This window comes from Arvicola amphibius, chromosome 5 (assembly GCF_903992535.2).
Source record: "Arvicola amphibius chromosome 5, mArvAmp1.2, whole genome shotgun sequence".
Lineage (NCBI taxonomy): Eukaryota > Metazoa > Chordata > Mammalia > Rodentia > Cricetidae > Arvicola > Arvicola amphibius.
Window position 1 is genome coordinate 109,154,271 of NC_052051.1, and position 18,450 is coordinate 109,172,720.

At 48.6% G+C, this 18,450-nt stretch overlaps 1 protein-coding gene across 5 annotated transcripts in view; it reads left to right on the top strand.

The window, feature by feature from the left end:
• Nucleotides 1–4,311: 4,311 nt before the first annotated feature.
• Lims2 (LIM zinc finger domain containing 2) overlaps nt 4,312–18,450 on the top strand; it is a 35,247-nt gene continuing 21,108 nt past the window's right edge. The window contains exons 1-2 of one of the 5 annotated variants that reach the window (XM_038329239.1): nt 4,313–4,629; nt 6,790–6,925. Coding sequence is in view for 1 of the 5 variants with exons in the window: in XM_038329236.1 (XP_038185164.1) it covers nt 12,391–12,401 (11 nt within the window). In the remaining 4 variants the exon portion in view is untranslated. Of the gene's footprint in view, nt 4,630–6,789; nt 6,926–12,166; nt 12,402–16,153; nt 16,307–18,450 lie in introns of those variants that run through there. The other 4 variants (XM_038329241.1, XM_038329238.1, XM_038329236.1 and 1 more) reach the window with 4 other exon arrangements.

The window sequence follows — 18,450 nt, forward strand, 5'->3', positions numbered from 1 at the left end:
TAATAAAATAAAACTTCTTAGAAGCTATTAACTTAGCAGGACACTGGCTTGCACCAACCCAAGATCTAAGAATTCATCAGGTCACATCTTTGCCCTATTAAGTAACTCCCCATTTTCTTGTACCCATCTCTCTGGTGTACTCACCGATATATTTTAAAATTCATTTTCTTTTGTGATTTTCTTTGTTCTGTAAAACTATAAAACAAAACAAAAACAAACCAAAAAGCCCTGTGAAACTGCTTCCATGTTGGAACATGGAATTTGGTGTCTCACAAATCTGTATTCTCAGGCCATGGTCACTCAAAATGGCTCCAGAATAAACTATCTCTTGTTCCTTTAGGATGTCAGCTGTGGTTTTACATCAACAAACCCATTAATCAGCAAGCAATCACATTTCTTCTACATCAAGACTATTTCCTCAACCAAAGCAAACCTACCAGAACCCGAGAGTTGGAGAGCTACGACCTCTTCAGCGCTCTCCCGCACAAATCAGAGGACTCCACTCCTTTTTAACCAGTGCCCCCAGTTTCACTGCTGGCATCCTCCACGGCTGGACTTCAGCTATGCTCCAGGTTGACCAGTTGCACGGTGAGGGTTTCAGTTTGATTTTCTGCAGCTTGACTGCCATGGCTGCTGGAGTTGGAGCAACCCTTTTCCAGGGGTACATTTAGAAACCCTTAGACGGGGCCAGTTAATTTCTACCCCTGAACTTAGTCTTTTCCCCTTTCACTGTATCCAGAGATGCTAGAAGTAGCTAGTCAGTGTCATTGCTTTCTTCCAGAAGTTTTATGTACGGAGTCACCACGTTCTTCGCCCCTCACAGGAGGTGAGCGAGGGCGTCAGCTGCATTTGTCTTGCGTAGTTCTTTCTATAGTTTACACAGTGCACTTTCAGTGCCTTGTGCCGTCAGGAGAGTCGTTAGTAACTTCAGGTTTTATTGAGTTGGAGAGCTAGCTCCAGATATCACCAAATCAACTAGAGAAATTCATCCTTACAATTCTGTTTCTTTAAAACCAACTTCTAGTGCCACAATCTGTATTAGTCAGAGATGGTTCAGTGGTTAAAGGGTACTGGCTTCTCTTCCAGAGGATCCCGGTTCAATTTCCAGCACCCACATGGCAGCTCACAACTGTCTATAGCTCCAGTTCCAGGGGATCTGATACACTGTCACAGGCATACACGCAGGCAAAACACCAATGCACATGACATAAAAAGAAATAAAATGATTTTAAAAAGACTAGAACTGGTAGAAGAACGACTACACCTTAAATGGGATATTGTTAAATTAGCACGCATGGTCAATCTGGGCAGCCCAACAATTGCTGAATAGAAGAGACTAAGAATCCAGCATGTTGGTCCGTCTCCAGGAGTCCTCAGCAGTTCCAAACTTGTGCTGAAGTCCTGGAGGTTTCCTGAGAGCTGCTGGTCTTTGGTCTATACCAGAAGCCCAGAGAAGTTTGTTCTAGTATCAGTGAAGAAATTTATTGACAACAGGGTAGGTGAGTTTATCAGGAGAGTGGGGGCAAGCAGGCAAAACCAGAATTTCCTTCTTCCATGTCCTATTATCTGGACTGCTACCAGAAGGTGCCACCTACATTTACAGCACGCTTTCCTGCCTCAAATAATCTGATCGAGAAAAATTCCTCACAGGAGTGCCCAGCAGCTTCCCTTTTAGTTGATTCCAGATTTAGTCAAGCTGACAGCTAAGATTAACCATTATGATACGCAGAGATCCACGATCTCTGACCAAACATTCCCTGAACAATAAGCTACTCCAATGCCAAAGATCTTTAAGGAAATCAGACTTTAAAACAAATCACATGTGTCCCTGGGGAGCTGGAAGACCACATGCATGGCCAGGGCAACATTCTGAGAAGTGATCAAAATGAGGAAGTCTGGTATTTGGCTGCAACTGAGTATAGAGGAAACAAAATAGAACAAAACAATAGTAGTAGCAGCATTCGAGCTAAATGTGGATCAGTAGTACAGGGTAGAAACCAAAACAAAACCAATTTTTAAAAAGTTTTCATACACCACACACAAAACAAAACAAAACCACCTTACTTTGGGGGCTTGGGAGATGTCTTGATCAGTGGAATGCATGCCTTTTGATCATGAAGACATGAGTTTGATCCCAAAAACCTATGAGAGAAAAGAAAAAAATAGTTGGGCATAGTGCTCTGCACCTGCAACCCCAGTACCAATGAGACAGGCAGGTCCCCAGTGCTGTGCAGTTACAACCCCAGTACCATTGAGACAGAGGTAGGAAGGTCCCCGGGGGTGCTGTGCACCTGCAACCCCAGTACCAATGAGACAGAGATAGGCAGGTCCCCAGTGCTGTGCACCTGTATCCCCAGTACCAATGAGACAGAGATAGGCAGGTCCCCAGTGCTGTGCACCTGTATCCCCAGTACCAATGAGACAGAGATAGGCAGGTCCCCAGTGCTGTGCACCTGTATCCCCAGTACCAAAGATACAGAGGTAGGCAGGTCCCCGGGGTTTGCTGGCCAGCCAGCCTACAGTGCTTGGTGAGCTACAGGCCAGCGAGAGACTCTTCTTCAATAAAACAAAAAGGTATGTGGCTCCTGAGGAACAAGAGCAGAGGTTGTCCCCTGGTCTCCACATGCACACATATGCCCAATATGCACACAACTGCCCAAATGTACAAGAGGCTTACGTACAATTTTTGGCTAATAAATAGCTTAAACTGACTTTGAATGAGCCATGTAGCTGGGCTAACAAGAACACAACATGGGCTTCAGAGGCTGTCCCCTTTAGAAGAAACAACCTTCAATCACTAACCACATACACAGTGACAAAACAAATCCCTGCCACCAGTTGCCGCGGGGATCAGGGCTTCAGAGTTGTTATGGTGGCTAGAAAATGTCCAGCTGGGCATGGTGGTTCCCTCCTGTCATTTCAGCATTGGAGAGGCTGAAGCAGGAGGTTCCTGGAGATTGTGGCCAGCCTGAAATATACAGCGAATCTCAGGTCAGTCTGGGCTAGAGTGAGACCTTGTCTCAAATGCCAGTTTCCACCTACAGTTCCAGTTCCAGTTCCAGGGGAATAGACACTTCTGAGCTCCAAAGGCTCCAAATGCACATGGCGTTTATACATGCACTCAGACACGCAGACATAAAATAAACAATAAAGCCACAAATACAAATTGCCTTTTAAAGGACCTAGACATTGAGACTTACTAAAGTTCTTTCCACTCATACCAATTCAATTCAGGAGGAGAAGTGTTGCAGACAATTTCTCTGAAGCCCCAGTTTATGAAGGACACAGGAAACTTAGATGACCAGCCCAGGAACAGGAAACTTTCCAAAACGTTTAGAACAACCTGCTTTTGACAAAGGTTTACTGGGCAGCCTTTCGAAAGGGGCTGTAGGATCAGGGAAACTCAAATGAGAACCTAGAGGGTGACAAACGTCTGTAATTGCCACGGAGAGGCTATGATATTACAAACACTAAACTATCACTTGGGCTAGCGGCGTGGCTTAGTTGGTAGAATACTTGCCCACCGTGAATAGTGCCTGGGTTCCCTCCCCAGCAAAGGATAACAGATTTGGTGGTGCACAGCTGTATTCGCAACCCCAGGGACATGGAGGTAGGAGAAAGTCAGGGTCGTCTTTGGCTGCATAGTGAGTAGCCAAGTGCTTTGAACTCAAGGCCAGCCTGGGCTAAAGGAGATGACTGTTCCAAAAAACACAGCCAAAGGGGCTGCAGAGGTGACTTAGTGATTAAGAGCAATTGCTACTCTTTCGGAGAACCTGAATTCAGTTCCCAGCACCCACATCTGTAACTCTAATTCTGGAGAGCCTGTTCTGGCATCAGAAGACACCAGGCACACCCATAGCGCACATATATGCATGCAGGCAAAAGACTCATATACATAAATGTAACATTGAAAACAAAAACAGTAGACAACACAAGCCAGTGAACACCGAGTCCACACGTAAGCAGGTGGCCAGCAGCTGCCTGGGTGGAGACACTGGAGGTGACTGTTATTCTTCCTAGCCATGCACATTTTCCAGCACAGTAAGAGTTTCATAGCAGAAAGCTATCAAAGAAAACAAGTACAATAAAATAAGTGGTCCAGAGACTTTCCTCCTTTCAGGGGAAGCAATATTTATCAAGAGACATCTTGGAAAAAAAAAAAAAAGCATTTACCAACCTTGGTAAATGAGGTTAAGGGCACATGGTTCATTTCCCTAGGCACAATGGGCTCCGTTTTCTTGGCCATCTGCCCTGTGGACATTGGCCTTACTAAAGGCTCATGACCTCTTTGCCGCAACTAGAATTCACGTTGACAGCTGTCCTTCCCAGCCCCTCTGAAATCAGAGGGCGGCTCTCACTACTTTTGTCCTGTCATTCTGGATCTCTCTGGAGGCAGGCTTTTCCTTCCTAAACTTTTTCTGTCCTAGCTTGTCCTTGGCCGACCCCAAAGTGCTTCCGGCCACACCTTCTAGGCTTGGACCTCAGGCCAAGTCTCCTGCTTAGCGGAGGTGAGAGTGCAGCGCCTGAGAGCTGTGGTAGTGGGACGCTTGGTGGCCGCCCAGAGGAGCTTCTGGAAGCCCTCAGGGAAGGAGGGTCCCAGGGAGGCAGAAGGTCATCTCAGTTACCAAGGTAAAGAAGCGAAGCTGTGATGTGTGAGTTCTAGACTTGGGAGGGTTGTTCTACTAACCAACTGTGTCTTCTGCCCAACCCTGAATCTCCCTGCCACCTTTTATGCTGTCTGTACTCATGCGACTAAGTAGGGAAGGGGACAGCCCTGGGCCTCCTGCCCTCCTAGGACTGGCCAGTGTGGTAGCTCACCTTGGTTGCACAATGAGCCTTCTCTGGAGGCACATCGGGTTTGGGGGATGGTAGGGTGGGCTGCTGACCATTTTGGGAATGAGGTTGGGGAAGCTCTGAGGGAAGGGTTGCCCATCAGGGTTGGTTGTCACAATGGGAAAGAAGAAGCGAAATGTATCCTGATTTGTAGGTGGTGTGGTCTTAGAGATGGTGAGTGGCTGTGGCCCTGCAGGGGGAAACTGGCATTGTTTTTATTCCCTTTGTGCTGGAGATGCTTTGCCACTCAGCCACACCCCCAGCCCCAAAGTGGCTTCCAATTGGGCGGCCAAGACTGAAATGGTCTGAGATGCGGAGATGTGGCACTCCTGAATATGAAGGGCCATTTGCAAGTGCTTTTGCTGACTGGCATCCGTCCCAGGCCAGAGGTACAGATGGGATGGCACTTTCCTCCTCGGAGTTTTTGGAACTTGTGAAGCTGCTTGGTCCAGCTCTAGTCTGAGACTAGAGAACAATGAGACTTTAAAGACACAAGGGGGATTGCAGAGCATGGCAAGGTCAGTAAAGCTCATGCTTTGCGGGCAGGAGGGCTTGAGTTTCATCCCCAGGACTTATGAAAAACTGAGGAACAGTGTGATTCCAGGGCTAGGGAAGCAGAGACAGCAAGATCCCTGGGTCTAAAAAATGTTGGATGGCTCCAGAGCTTGTCCTCTGGCCTCCACATGTATGTGTACACACACACACACACACACACACACACACACACACAGAGGGAGCAAGAAAGAGTGATAGGGAACAAAGCACAATGATATGTATAAACTTATTTCGTGTGCTAACTCAAACAGTAAGAAAAAAATATCTGTTCTGCTTGGCATGAACATCTATCTACCAGTTACATTAAACTTCATCCAACATGAATCTCAGAGATAGAAACTGACAAAAATTCTACATAAAACCACATCCATTCCCCTTTAGGAATATACCATCTTACGGCGATTTTCCCCAAGTCTAATTTATAAGCACGCCGACCTCATTAACCTTCTTAGGCTGGGGAGGCAGCTCAGTCAGCTAAATACTTGATCTGCAAGTATGAGGTTCTGAGTTTGATCCTAAAACTCTCGTTTTGTTCTGTTTTTAAAAACAAACAACAACAAAATCCCCCCAAAACTGTAGTGGCACATAGCTTGTAATCTCAGAGCTAAGGAGGCAGAGGCAGGTAGATCCCCGGGATTCACTGGCCTGCCAGTCTAGCCTACTTGGAGAGTTCTGGGTCAGTGAGAGACCTGTCTCAAACAATAAGATGGAGAGTGGTTGAGACCAGGACTACATAGTAAGCTATGACTACTGGCCTCAGTATTCAATGCACACAGGTGCACATACATCATCAGGAAATGCATTAACATACACCCGTGGTGTTGTGTCTTAGATTTTCCTTGGAAAGATGCAACACCTAATGACTGGGCACCCAAAGAAGGGAGCTCATCGCAAACCAAAGCAACAGGTAGGCCAATGTCTGCCTTGCTGAACCAATGGCTTTTATTGGGTTAGAAGTGGCTGAAGTTACATGGAGTAGGGATGACCCAAAGGTAGATGCATCACCCCAAAGCCCACCCCAGCTGCAGCCCAAGAGCTCTCTGGAAAACCTGCAGGCAGTTCAGAAATTCTCTTCTCTGGGAGGGAATTGGAAGAATCTTCCAGAGCTGTTGTTCTCCCAGACATGTGACATTCTTGCTTACATGAGTCTACTCCCTCCTGGAGCAAGTGCGTCAGTTTGGAGACTACCAGACAATACTAGGTCATGCACAAACCTACCCTTTGGCTTTCAACAGTTAATATTTGACTACAAAACCATTCCTAGGACTGAGACCTGAGCAGGGCCTTCTATAAAGAATGCAACTAAAACAGGAGTCATTTAAGTGAGATAAAGAGTTTAGGGACATTTTCTGTTGTAAACAAATAAGTCCTTTAGCCAAGAGGTGTCTTATATCCTTCTAGAGAAGATGAAATGGGACCTCAGCAAAGCACCCCACTTTGTCCCCCAAACCAGGAGAAACTGAAGCAAAGCAAGTCACACCATTAAATCACCAGAAGATCATAGTCACATTGGAAATCCACTGATTTTATTTCCCAGGTCAGTTATCAGTTTAAACAGCTGGAACAGGACTGAATGACAGCTGGGCCACTTGGAAGGGTGTGACTGGTACTTTTTAAAAGTATGCCACCACTTTTTTTTTTCTGGGGTGGGGACAGGGTCTAACTATGTAGCCTTAGCTCACCTAGAACTCACTGTTGTAGAAAGAAACAAATAAAGAATTGCAATATATCTCAAAGGAATAAAAGACAAGGTTTATTGGGGATATATATGACTGACTAGGCCCCAGAAATACGGATTTAGGTTACTCCACCTTAGCTTGGTTTTACTCCCTGATGTCTTGAGAGGGAAATGGGAGGGGACTGTCGGTACCATGTGCCAGCTGCCCCGGTGTCTGGGTTCTTCCCAGAGGGAACAAAGAACCGAATGCCCACGGACAAAGAAAATAAAGACTCAGAAGGAGTAAAAAATGGATATTTATTGAAGCAGAAAACACACTGTCAGGAAGGGCAGGGCTTCCAGAGCAAGTGGTCTCTGAACTGGTGCTTATAGGCTCCCTAGACCATTTCTCCCTTTGAGCCTCTCCCCACATTTCATTTCCTCAGCCCCAACAGAAAATACCCTCAAAGGGATGGCATTGTTGACTGAAATAATCAGAAAAACACATGGTGTTACCCAATGAATCACTTTGGTTTGATAGATGGCCCAGGTTAATAGATGTTGGTTAATTACGTTCCAGATGTTATGAGACTGTCTCCTTCCCAAGTAGGGATGTTCTATCCTTCCTCCTACCTCTATCCTCACTGCCTACCCCTTTTCTGACTCCTCACAGAAACCAGTCATAGCCTTTAGTCAGGGGAGAGAGTTTAGGTATGCCAGCTGTCAGGGAGCTGGCACATCCCATACGGCTATCTATAACAGGTGTCCACACACCCTCCTGTCTGCTGGGAAAGGCACGTGGCCTCCTCTGCAGGGCCTATCCATCGTGAGTTTATGGATTAGTTACTTGTTTCATGGTAGAGACAAAATCTCTGGCAAATAAATTTATTGAGCTCACAGTCCCAATAAATACAGCCCCTCATGGCAGGACAGACATGGCGGCAGCAGCAGCAGGTGGCTGCTGGCAGCATCTGATCCACATTCAGGAAGCAGATGAAATCTTATACTCAGCCACTTTAATATCATTAATATTAATTCTAAAAAGTTACTACATTTATTTATTTGCATGTATGTTTATTAGTCAGAGTTCCTGGAACAACAGGACATAATAAGTCTGTATTAAAAAGGTTTTTATTGGAGTGCCTTATAGATTGCTGTTCGGCTGGTTCCGCTATGGCTGTCTCCTGACAGGAAGGCCAAGAATTCAGTAGTTATTTAGTTCATGAGGCTGAATGCCTCAGCTGGCCTTCAGACTATGTTAGGAAGCAGGTCCTAATGCCCGAAAGGAACAACTCAGCAAAAATGCCTGAAAGGAACAACTCGGCAGCAGGGCTGATGAACTTGCCATCCAGAGGAAGGGCAAACAGGCCAAAAGCAAGGTTCCTTCTTGCTTTTCTTTTTATGTATCTGACACTGGAAGGTGTGGCTCAGTTTAGGGTGGATCTCCAGACCTTTAAAAATAAATCCAGATTAAGGGTGAGACTTCCTACTCAAATGATCTAGTCAAGAAAATTCTTCACTGTAGAGTCCAGAGAATTAGGTTTAAGTTGATTCTGGGACCAAGTTGACAGCCAAGGTTAGCCATTACAGTATGTGTACATGTCTGCGTGTGCACATGCCATGGCTCCCAGTACGTGCACGTGTCTGGGTGTGCACATGCCATGGCTCCCAGTATGTGCACGTGTCTGGGTGTGCACATGCCATGGCTCCCAGTATGTGCACGTGTCTGGGTGTGCACATGCCATGGCTCCCAGTATGTGCATGTGTCTGGGTGTGCACATGCCATGGCTCCCTTGTGGAGGTCGAAACAACTTGTGGGAGTTTGTTGTTCTGCCCTGCGGACCCTGGGGACAGAACTCAGCTTGTCAGGTGCCTTTGCCCACTTGTATCATCTTACTGGCCACTCGTTTTCTCCTTCTAGTTCAGTCTGGAAACTCATCCATGGAAAGGCTACATTCAGAACCTTCTCCCTTAGTTCAGTTTAGATAATTCCAGATATGCCCAGAGATTTGTTTCCATGGTGATTCTAAAATCAACCACATTGACAAGATTAAGCATCATATTTTGGAAGGGCTACAAGGCCCTGCTCATTCTCCTTTTCATGTGGGACTTGGTTTTGGCTCAGCTAGGGGCTGGAGGAAGCCAGCTGAGGCACTTGGAGACCTTGAGTTCTCTTCCTCATCATCTTATTGGTCTGGTACGGACTAGAAGAAGCCCCACACCCTGCATCATCCATGAGTTCTTGACCATCCCTGAACAGCATGGGGTTAAGACCTGGACAGAAGACACACGGAGGGATAATCGGGGCATCTGCTGTGTTCTCTGGAAGTTCATCTGCTCTGAGCTCGAGCTCCCGTCCCGGCAAGCTCCTGTGCCTCCGTTTCCTTCTGGGATAAACCTGTGCACTCTGTGTCCTGTCTTTGACCTCAGACTTCTCAGAGCCCGTCTGTTGCTCCTTCCCCAAGGCACAGACCTCAGTATGCGATTCAGGCCTCTCTCCGAGTGCCATCGTCTCCATCTTACTAACCTCAGCTCAGACACAAGGTGACACCACTCCTCCCCTTGACCTCACAGATCTGTGTGTTTCTCCTCCTCCTTTCAGGGCAATTATAATACCCCTGCTGCCTCCTGGGCTCAGCCTTTCTCTAGGGTGTCTGCTCCCCTTCCTCTCTGGGTGTGGAGCCCCCACTTCCCTAAGCCTGCTTATACCAGTCCCAGATCCGCACCTGTCCTTGGATTGGGGCCACTGGTTCCCTGGCTCCTCAGAGCTCTTCTTCTGACTTCCATGACATCCCTGAATCTCTTTCTTTGTACATGTGTGTGTGTGGATGCAGGTACATGTGTGCGCATGTATGTGTGGAAGCCAGAGCGTCAACTTTAGCTGTTGTTCCTAAGGTGCTGCCTACCTTGGTTTTTCAAGGACAGGACTCTCACCTGCTAAGAACTCATCAATCAGGCTATGTTGGCTGGCCACAAGCTTCCCCTGTATTAGGATTACAAACTCACGTACGACCATACCTGGCTTCTGTGTTTTAAAAGTTGCTTCTGGTCTCATGCTTAGAGGGTATGAACTTTACTGACTGAGCTGTCTCCTCAGCCACTCCTTCTTACCAGAACTGCCCTATTCAGCCTGGACAACTTCTGCTCCTTCCCTTCTCATGGAGGGTTCTCTACTCTCAAGGACGTACTCAGGGACCCATTTAACCGTAAGGTTGAACATGTTCCTGAATCAAACTTCCCACACCTATGGTAGAGTTCTTAGTTCATCCCCTGCTTCAGTTTCCCAAAACAAACCACAGTCCCACAGCCTAGACATCCCCTCACCCACCTGCCCCGCTGTTATACCCCACCACTCTCCAGGAAAGCCACCTCCAGTCCCACACCTACCCCTACCAAGTACTCATGCATGTGCTACAATAACACCTGTCATGCCCAACAAGGGCCATGCCCACATCCATATCTCCAGCAAATGCTAGCAGTTGCAAAAGATGCAGTGCCTGACCCCTTTGCTTCCTGGCTCAAGGCAACACGCATTCTTTGCAGGATGTGCCCAGTAGCCATTAGTCAGAATGCTGTGCCCCCATGGTAGGGGCTGGTCTTGTCTGGATGCTCTGCATCTCTAGTGTTACTAAGCAACGTCTTTTGAGTAGCAGGTAAACAAATGATCTTAGATCCATAAGCAGATCCCTGCATGCCTATATCCGTATGACAGTCCTACAATGTGTGTGTGTGTGAGTGTGTGTGGCGTATGCTAAGTGGGAGGTAGGAGAGCAGGTAAATGCACACAGAGGCCAGAGGGAGATCCTGAGTGGTCTATGGAATCATTCTCCACCATCTTCCGTTGATACAGGGTCTCTCATGGAGCCCAGAGCTAGACTGGCAGCCAGTGAGCCCCACTGGTCCTTCTGCCTCTGACTTCAACAGCACTGGGGCTTCAGGCATGTAGGACCAACCAATTCCATTTTTTTTTTTTTTATGTAGTGGAGATTTGAACTCTAGTCCTCACGCTTGCTCCATGAACCAACCACCTTCCCAGCCCCTGCCTTTGACTTTCAATTCTCTTTGGTCCTCCCTCCCCCCACCCCCAGACCTCTATGCTTGATTAAACCGCTCAGCAGGCGATTTCTGCTCAGCCTTGCACGCCTGTTGACAATTGTGGAAACATTTCTCCTGACCGCAGAATCTTTGACACTTTGTGTTTAACCAACCCTCAAATTACAACTTGACAGGAAGGTCCAAGACACATGCGGAAAAAGCAATAAAAACAACAACTGTAGATTCTGCTCTTTGATGATGTCAGCTGCATGAGAACAGGTTGTTCTCAGCAAGTGAGGAGAAAAATGACTTCCTAAATGCTTTTATATGGTCAGACAGCAGGGCTGGTGTCTTTCTTGATTTATCAGGGGTGTTTCACCATAGGCAGGAGTCTATACTGTGTACTGTTTGGCTGGCTCAGGCGGTGGAGTGCTTAATTAGCTTGCCCCAAACCCTGGGCTCCATCCTCCAGCATTATATAAACCGAGTCTGTTTCTGTAATCCCAGTGGTGGGAGGCAGTGGCTAGAGGAGCCCCCGTCATTCTTAGCAACATAAATGGGAGCTTGAGGACCACATGGATTACATGAAATCTTGTCAAAAATAAACTAACTAACTAAATAAATTGTGCGTTTTTCAGGAAGGCACTGGTGTTAGGTTTTTAGGGCAGATTAAGCTCACCATGCAAGAAAGATACCTTGGACCTTGCCCTCTCTAGTAGGGTAAGGGACTAATAGAGTCCCTTAGTGCCCCAGGAGGCAGCTGGTGGCCAGAAATGTCTTGAAGGCATAAATCCGATTGTTTTTTTTCCTGCTTGGGGCAGCTGTGGGAACGCCGAGGAAGTGCGCGCACACGCGCACTGGCTCTCTCAGCTTTTCTTTCCTACTACGTCCCTTAAAAGTGTCTCGGGATGAGGGTGGGGGAGGGTGGATGAGGTGGGAGGGAGGGTGAATGGGGGTGGGGTAGGGTGCGAACTTGTGCTTGTTTATTATAACTTCATTCCCTTTAAAAGGAAAAGTATGCCCGGAATCCGGGAGGTGGCAACGGAGTCCGGGTTGGAGAGGACGTGACCGACCCACTCAAGTTGGGTGTCTCTAGTGTCAGTTTCTAGAATTTCCAGGGTTGACGGTAGCACCGGCATCCCCCGTGCCCCTTGAGACTGTCCCCTGCACCCCTCATCCCGGCTGCCGGCTGGGCGGAGCCGCACTCGCGGTTTGGGTGTGTTCCTCCCTCAGCGGGACCGTGACTCCTCTGTCGGGGACACAGCCAGTGGATTGCCAACCGGTGCTAGGCTGCCAGGCGCGGGGCCACCATGACGGGAAGGTAACAGATGTCTTAGGTTACGGGTGGACGGTGACATGGGCTGGGACAGATGCGGGAGAATGTGGACTGTGGTAGCGGGAAGTCCCGCAGTCCTGCTGCTCCTAAGCTGCAACCCCCTGGGACTGAAAGCTGCGGGTGTGGGGGGGGTCCCACTCTCTTCCTCGAGGGTGTGCGTGGGCAATGGCAGGTGCAGTTCTAACGCCAGTGATTCCCTCAGGGTGACCCAGACCAAGGGACTTGTCCAAGGTCACAGCCAACTAAAGATGAAAGCATTAAAAATGTGGCTGAGAACCGTAAACTTTCCTGGCACCTCTCTGTGTGTTATCCTGGGTGATAGTCATTCTAGATCCTTCCATTGCCTCCTCTGTAAAACAGGGTGCGTGCGTGTGTGTGTGTGTGTGTGTGTGTGTGTGTGTGTGTGTGTGTAAAAGGGTGTTTAGGGGTCTGTAGGGGAACTGTCTCTAAACCCAAAGTGCAGGGCTCTGTGAGAAGCAGGGAATATCCCTCTAGTCTACCTGGGGCAAGACACTCAGGAGGTCCCTTGGTACCATTCCACAGATAAGATAATACAGGTTCCAGAGGTTCCCAAGGTGGGTCACGTGTCCACAAGAGTCCAGCCAGTGTTGGCTTTGCAGTTACTTCTGGAATATGGCTGGGTACAAGTGTGTGGGTGACCAACACAAGCTAGGCTGGAAAGGCTGGTTCCTGAGGACCAGGGCCCTCTTCTAGCCTGAAGTTGGCAGAAGTGCCCTTTTGTGCTATGCCTTGCTACGCTGGGGTTCCTGGGGAGACCTGTCACTTTTGCAATCTTTGGTTAAGGATCCTGGGAGTCAGGGCAACGCCCAGTAGTGTGGGCTAGTGTCCTGAAAAATCCCTTGAGGCACAGGACAGTCTTCTGCCTCAGGGACACTCTGCTGTGTCCCTGAGACTGTGTCCCTGAGACTGTCTGCTGTGACTGGGAGTCCTGTGGTAGCCCTGTCCTGCTGTCCTGCTGTGACTGGGAGTCCTGAGGTAGCCCTGCATTCGGAAACACTATGTAGTCTGTCATGGAGTGAGACCCGCCCTGCCCTCCTGCTTCCTAATGCGTCCTTCCCAGCCTCAGCTCCTGGTACTCCCCAGTGTGAAAACTGCAAGGACCTGTCCCACCCCTTCTGTGTCCTCTTCAGCGCCCCCTCCCAGTTCTTGACAGAAGTCATTACCAATTTCTTGGCTTTCTGTCCTCAGCCCTCAGCTTTGAGAGAAAAGCCGTCACAGAGTCAGACACCCAACTTTATCTTAAACTGGAAGTGCGATCCAGAGTAGAGAGATGAGGCACCTGCTAAGACTGGGTCCCTCAACTCTCTCTGGATTGGTCAACCATGGGCAGCCAACAAGAAAAAAATTCAGGAAGATTTTTTTGGTGGTGGGAGCACAGATTGGGAGATCTACTAGCTACAGGGTCACAGGGGACAACGATCTCTTTTCTGCCCTGGGTATTATTGTTCTTCCTAGAGAACAGAGAAACCCCTAGTCACAGGGATAGCACAGAGAATGTTCACAGTGTTGCTCCTCAGTGATGCCCTCTTTGAGCATTTTGGTGGCTCTCTTCAGCTCTTGCCTTCAGGCATCCCTGTTTGTGGGTTTTAAGTAACTGTGAGCTGACACTGTGTCCACCACAGGTCCCAGGCTTGGCTTCTGTCCCTTGTACACACAGAGATCCTAGCCAGGCTTGTCTGGGAGGAACACCCATCTGACTCAGACTTTGGAGTGGGCGAGTCTCTTCTTGTCCTGGGAGCTGTGGGGGATCCTTAGCCTCATGTTATGTGTTCTGTGTCCATTGCCTCAGTGAGGTGGGCCAGGTCTTCAGGCTTGGATCCTGGAACCACTACCAGTCCTTCATGTTACTTGGGTCCAGGCTGCAAGGATACAGCTTCTCTGCTCACACCCCACAGGACCCTCCTGGTCACCTCTCCCTGGGGTAGTGGCAGGCAAGAACAGAGGGAAGACTGTGAGGAGCCACCAAAGAAGACCTGGCGTAGCACCCTTTGTAAATGCACCCCTTGGTGCTGTGCAGGGAGACAGCCAGGAGGCCAGCAGCCAGTGAGGCCGAGAGGATGGAGTTGGGAGTCAGGGTCGGGGCCTCTTGGAGGTGGAGTGGGCAGGATGTCATCAGAGCTGTTAGAGTCAGGGCCTAGGCTCTGTCCGCCATCTCCAATGAGCCAGTTAAACAGACAGGTAATGATGAAAGACAGAAAGTATATTCAATGTGGTCGCACTGGGAAGAGAAGCAGGGGTCCTGTGACTGCCTGAGTTGTCTCCCACCCCAATCCATCTTTAGGGTCCTGACGTGAAGTTCAGCTTTAAAAGAAGGCAGAGGAAAGACAGACAAGAGGTCCTGGTCAGGGTGTGGTGCTGCCCATCCCTGGCCCATCATGGTCTCAGCTCCAGCCTCTTCTGCAATCCTGGGGACAAGCCCCTCTTCCGGCTGGCCCCAGGCTTCAGTCCCGGGGCAATTCTGATTTTGGGGGTCATTGCTTCAATAGTCAGCTAGCCAAGCCAGGTGTGGTTCTCTCTGCTTTGTTTCCTACCGTGTCCCTTAAGAGCATCTCAGAATGGGGGCAGAGAAGGCATGGGCGGGGAAGGGTGGGGGATGTGGGAGGGAGGGTGAGTGGGGTGGGGTGCAAACTTGTGCTTGTTTATTGTAACTTCATTCCCTTTAAAAGGACTCCTCCCTTATATGGGTCATTTTTTTTTTTTTCTGGGAAGATCACATGACTCAGTCACATGCTTCACACACACACACACACACACACACACACACACACACACACACACACACACAAAGGCCATGTAGCAACTACCCTAGTCTGCTATGATTCTAGCTCACATTTCCAGGAATCAGAGTCCATTTACTAATTCATCTGATCTTGCGGGGGGGGGGGGCATTCCCATACTTGCATGGTACACTCCGTTTATCAAGGAGGTGTACCACCCCATATTATGCAGGGGAAGATGGCTTCCTTGGGATTTCCCCCCCACCCCCAGGATGTTCTGCTTTCAGATGGTATGGCTTTGGTTGCGTGTTTTATTGCCCATTGCAGGGAACATGCAATTGCCATTACATGAAAGAGGAAGACTATCATAAGGTAGGCATAGAGGGGTTGCTTCTGCAGATCCTCCATTGGTCATCTTTGGTTGTACTCACCCTTTCTGATCTTACCAGGACCACACATACACATACGTGTGTGCACGCACGCACGCACACACACGCACACACACACACAATAAATAAATATAGATATCAAAGACAGGCTGGCCTCCTATTCAATATATAGTTGACAATAGCAACCTTGAACTTCTGATTTTCCTGCTTCTTCCTCTGGAGTGCTGGGATTACAGGTCTGCGTGCCACATTCATGTTTCTTTAAAACGGCACATTGTCGAGAGTTCTGGACTCTAACATTTAACACTTCTCTATGGGAGAGGCTTAGATACTTTGGAGGCATGCAATTAATGCTGCCTACCAAAACTCTCTGCCTAAGCCTCTGTATGTCTGCAGCTATCCACATCAGAAAGTGGGCATGTGGGCATTTGGAGCCTTTTGTCTTCTTTGAACTCAGCTTCTACATGGCCTTTAAAAAATATTTGTTGAATCAATCATTGTTGGGCAACTCTGGAGTTGGCTACCCTTACAAATGGTATTCTGGGCAGGGCTTGTTAATGAGTACTCTGTCTCTGGATTTGCTGATGTGTGTTCTTGGCACATGAGTGCAGAAGGCTGGCCCTGGTCTCAGTGGTCTGAGGACCCTTGGTTGTCAGGGGCAGTGGTGAATGTTTCTGTAGGACGGACGGCTTGGGAAGATGCTACTCATGCCCTCTGATCTCACCGAGTTCCCTGCTCTGCCTCCGTCTCAGTGACTACAGTGGTAGACTCACTACCCATACTCTCCTAGGGCAGTTGTCTTTGGGTGTCAAGTAAAAATCATGAGGACTATCTAAATGTTGGCAATGTGAGCTTCTTTTTGGAATGCTTGGCTCTTTTGTGTGTGTGCACTCATGGGCAGCTGAATATACAGGGTGAGTGTGCATGGAACATGGAACATGTATGGCAGTCAGAGGACAACCTTGGATGTTATTCCTCAATTTCAATTTCTCAGATACCTTTGCCTTTCTCTCTCTCTCTCTCTCTCTCTCTCTCTCTCTCTCTCTTTCTTTTATTTTTAATTTTTATTTATTTATTTATTTATTTTATCTGGGTCTCTTATTTGCCTGGAAGTTCCCCCACGTTTTCCAGGACAGCTGGCCAGGGAGCTTCCAGAGCTCTGCCTTGCTTTGCTTTGGGCACCCCCACTCCATGTCACCACTATGGGAGTCCAGGTGGCTAACCACTGCTCTCGGCTTTTTAAACTGGTTTTGGGGGTCTGAACTCAGGTCCTCACACTCGCACAGCAAGTGCTTTCCCAGCTGTGCCAGTCTCAAGCATGGGCACTTAGCTCTTGGCTGGCCAAGATCCTAGGGGACAAGAGCCCAGGTTTTGGGCTCTGAAGTTGGCATTCATGCGGCAAGCTCTCAGAGAAGGAAGCAGGGTGGCACGTGAACTTGTATGGGGTCCTGCAGCTGCTTTCTTTTATTGTTGTTATTTCTTCTCATTCTTATTCTTCAGCTTTTAGACAGGGTTTCATTTTGTGGCCCTGGCTGGCCTGGAACTTGCAATGTAGATCAGGCTGGCCTTGAACTTCCTGCCTCCTGGGGGCTAGAATTAAAGGCATATGCCTGCTTGGCTGTTAGTTTCTTTCTTTTTTGTTTTTGTTTTTTGGAGCCCGCGTTTCTCAGTGTAGCTTTGATGCCTATCCTGGAACTAGCTTTTTGTTGTTGTTGTTTGTTTTGTTTTGGTTTGGTTTGGTTTTTCGAGACAGGGTTTCTCTGTAGCTTTGGAGCCTGTCCTGGAAACTAGCTCTTGTAGACCAGGCTGGCCTTGAACTCACAGAGATCCACCTGCCTCTGCCTCCAAGTGCTGGGATTAAGGGTGTGCTCCACCACTGCCTGTCAGTCATCAATTTCTTAACCATTCCAAGGATTGGCTTGGCTCATACTCCTCACTTCCCACCGCAGTGTGCCCAGGAGCTTAGGCTCCCCACTATATAGGAAGGGATAGAACTCAGCCCTGTTTTGGGACCTGCCCAGGCTCGGGGTCCTCCTTAGGCCTGGTTTTTGGGAGCTGTCTGCTTAGCAGGAACAATATCCTTTCTGCTCAGATCTAACTCTGTTGCCCTTTGGCGACAGCCAGTAACTTGAGCTCCTGTCCTGCGAAGGAGGTTCTCTTTGCTGTGCCTCACCAAGGGGGAGGCGGCTAATGACGGGTGGGGGTGGGGCGGTGTGTGTGTGTGTGTGTGTGTGTGTGTGTGTGTGTAGCTAAGTGGGGGCTGTACCTGCTGCTCCCCACTCTGGCCAAGCAAGGCTTGCAAAGAGCTCAGGTAAATGGTGAGAGACTGGGTGGGGTTGCGAACAACAATGGCCGGAAAAGCCAGTACTTGCCTGGAGTACTTGCTTCGGAAACCCCTCCTGGTCCTTCTGACAGGCTGGCTACCCAAGGCACAGGAACAGGGCTGGGTTGGAGCCAGGGTGGGGGAGCAGGCACCACTTGTTGGAGCTGGTTTTGATAAAGTCTGAGGTTTGAACGCTTGGGTAGGTTAAGGAACCAAAGATAGGCACCAGAGACCAATTGCTCCATGTCGTTCCTTTGGTGGCTTTCAGACTGAGGCTATTTTATTTTGTGAGACAGAGTCTTGTGTGTCCCAGGCTAACTCTGTCTCACAATGCAGCCAAGGATGATCCAGCCTCCATCTCCCAAGTAGTGGGATTACAGCCTCGGTTTCACGTGTTTCATGCTGAGGACTGAACCCAGGGCTTTGGGAATGTCAGGCAAGCACCCCACCAATGGAACCACCTCCTCAGCTACGGAATAGGTGATTTTAGTGTCGCCTTAGAGAGGCACAAACCTGGGCTAGTGGTCAAGGACATCACTACCAAACTATGGCTGTGATTCCAGCACAGGTTAGACAGACTCTCA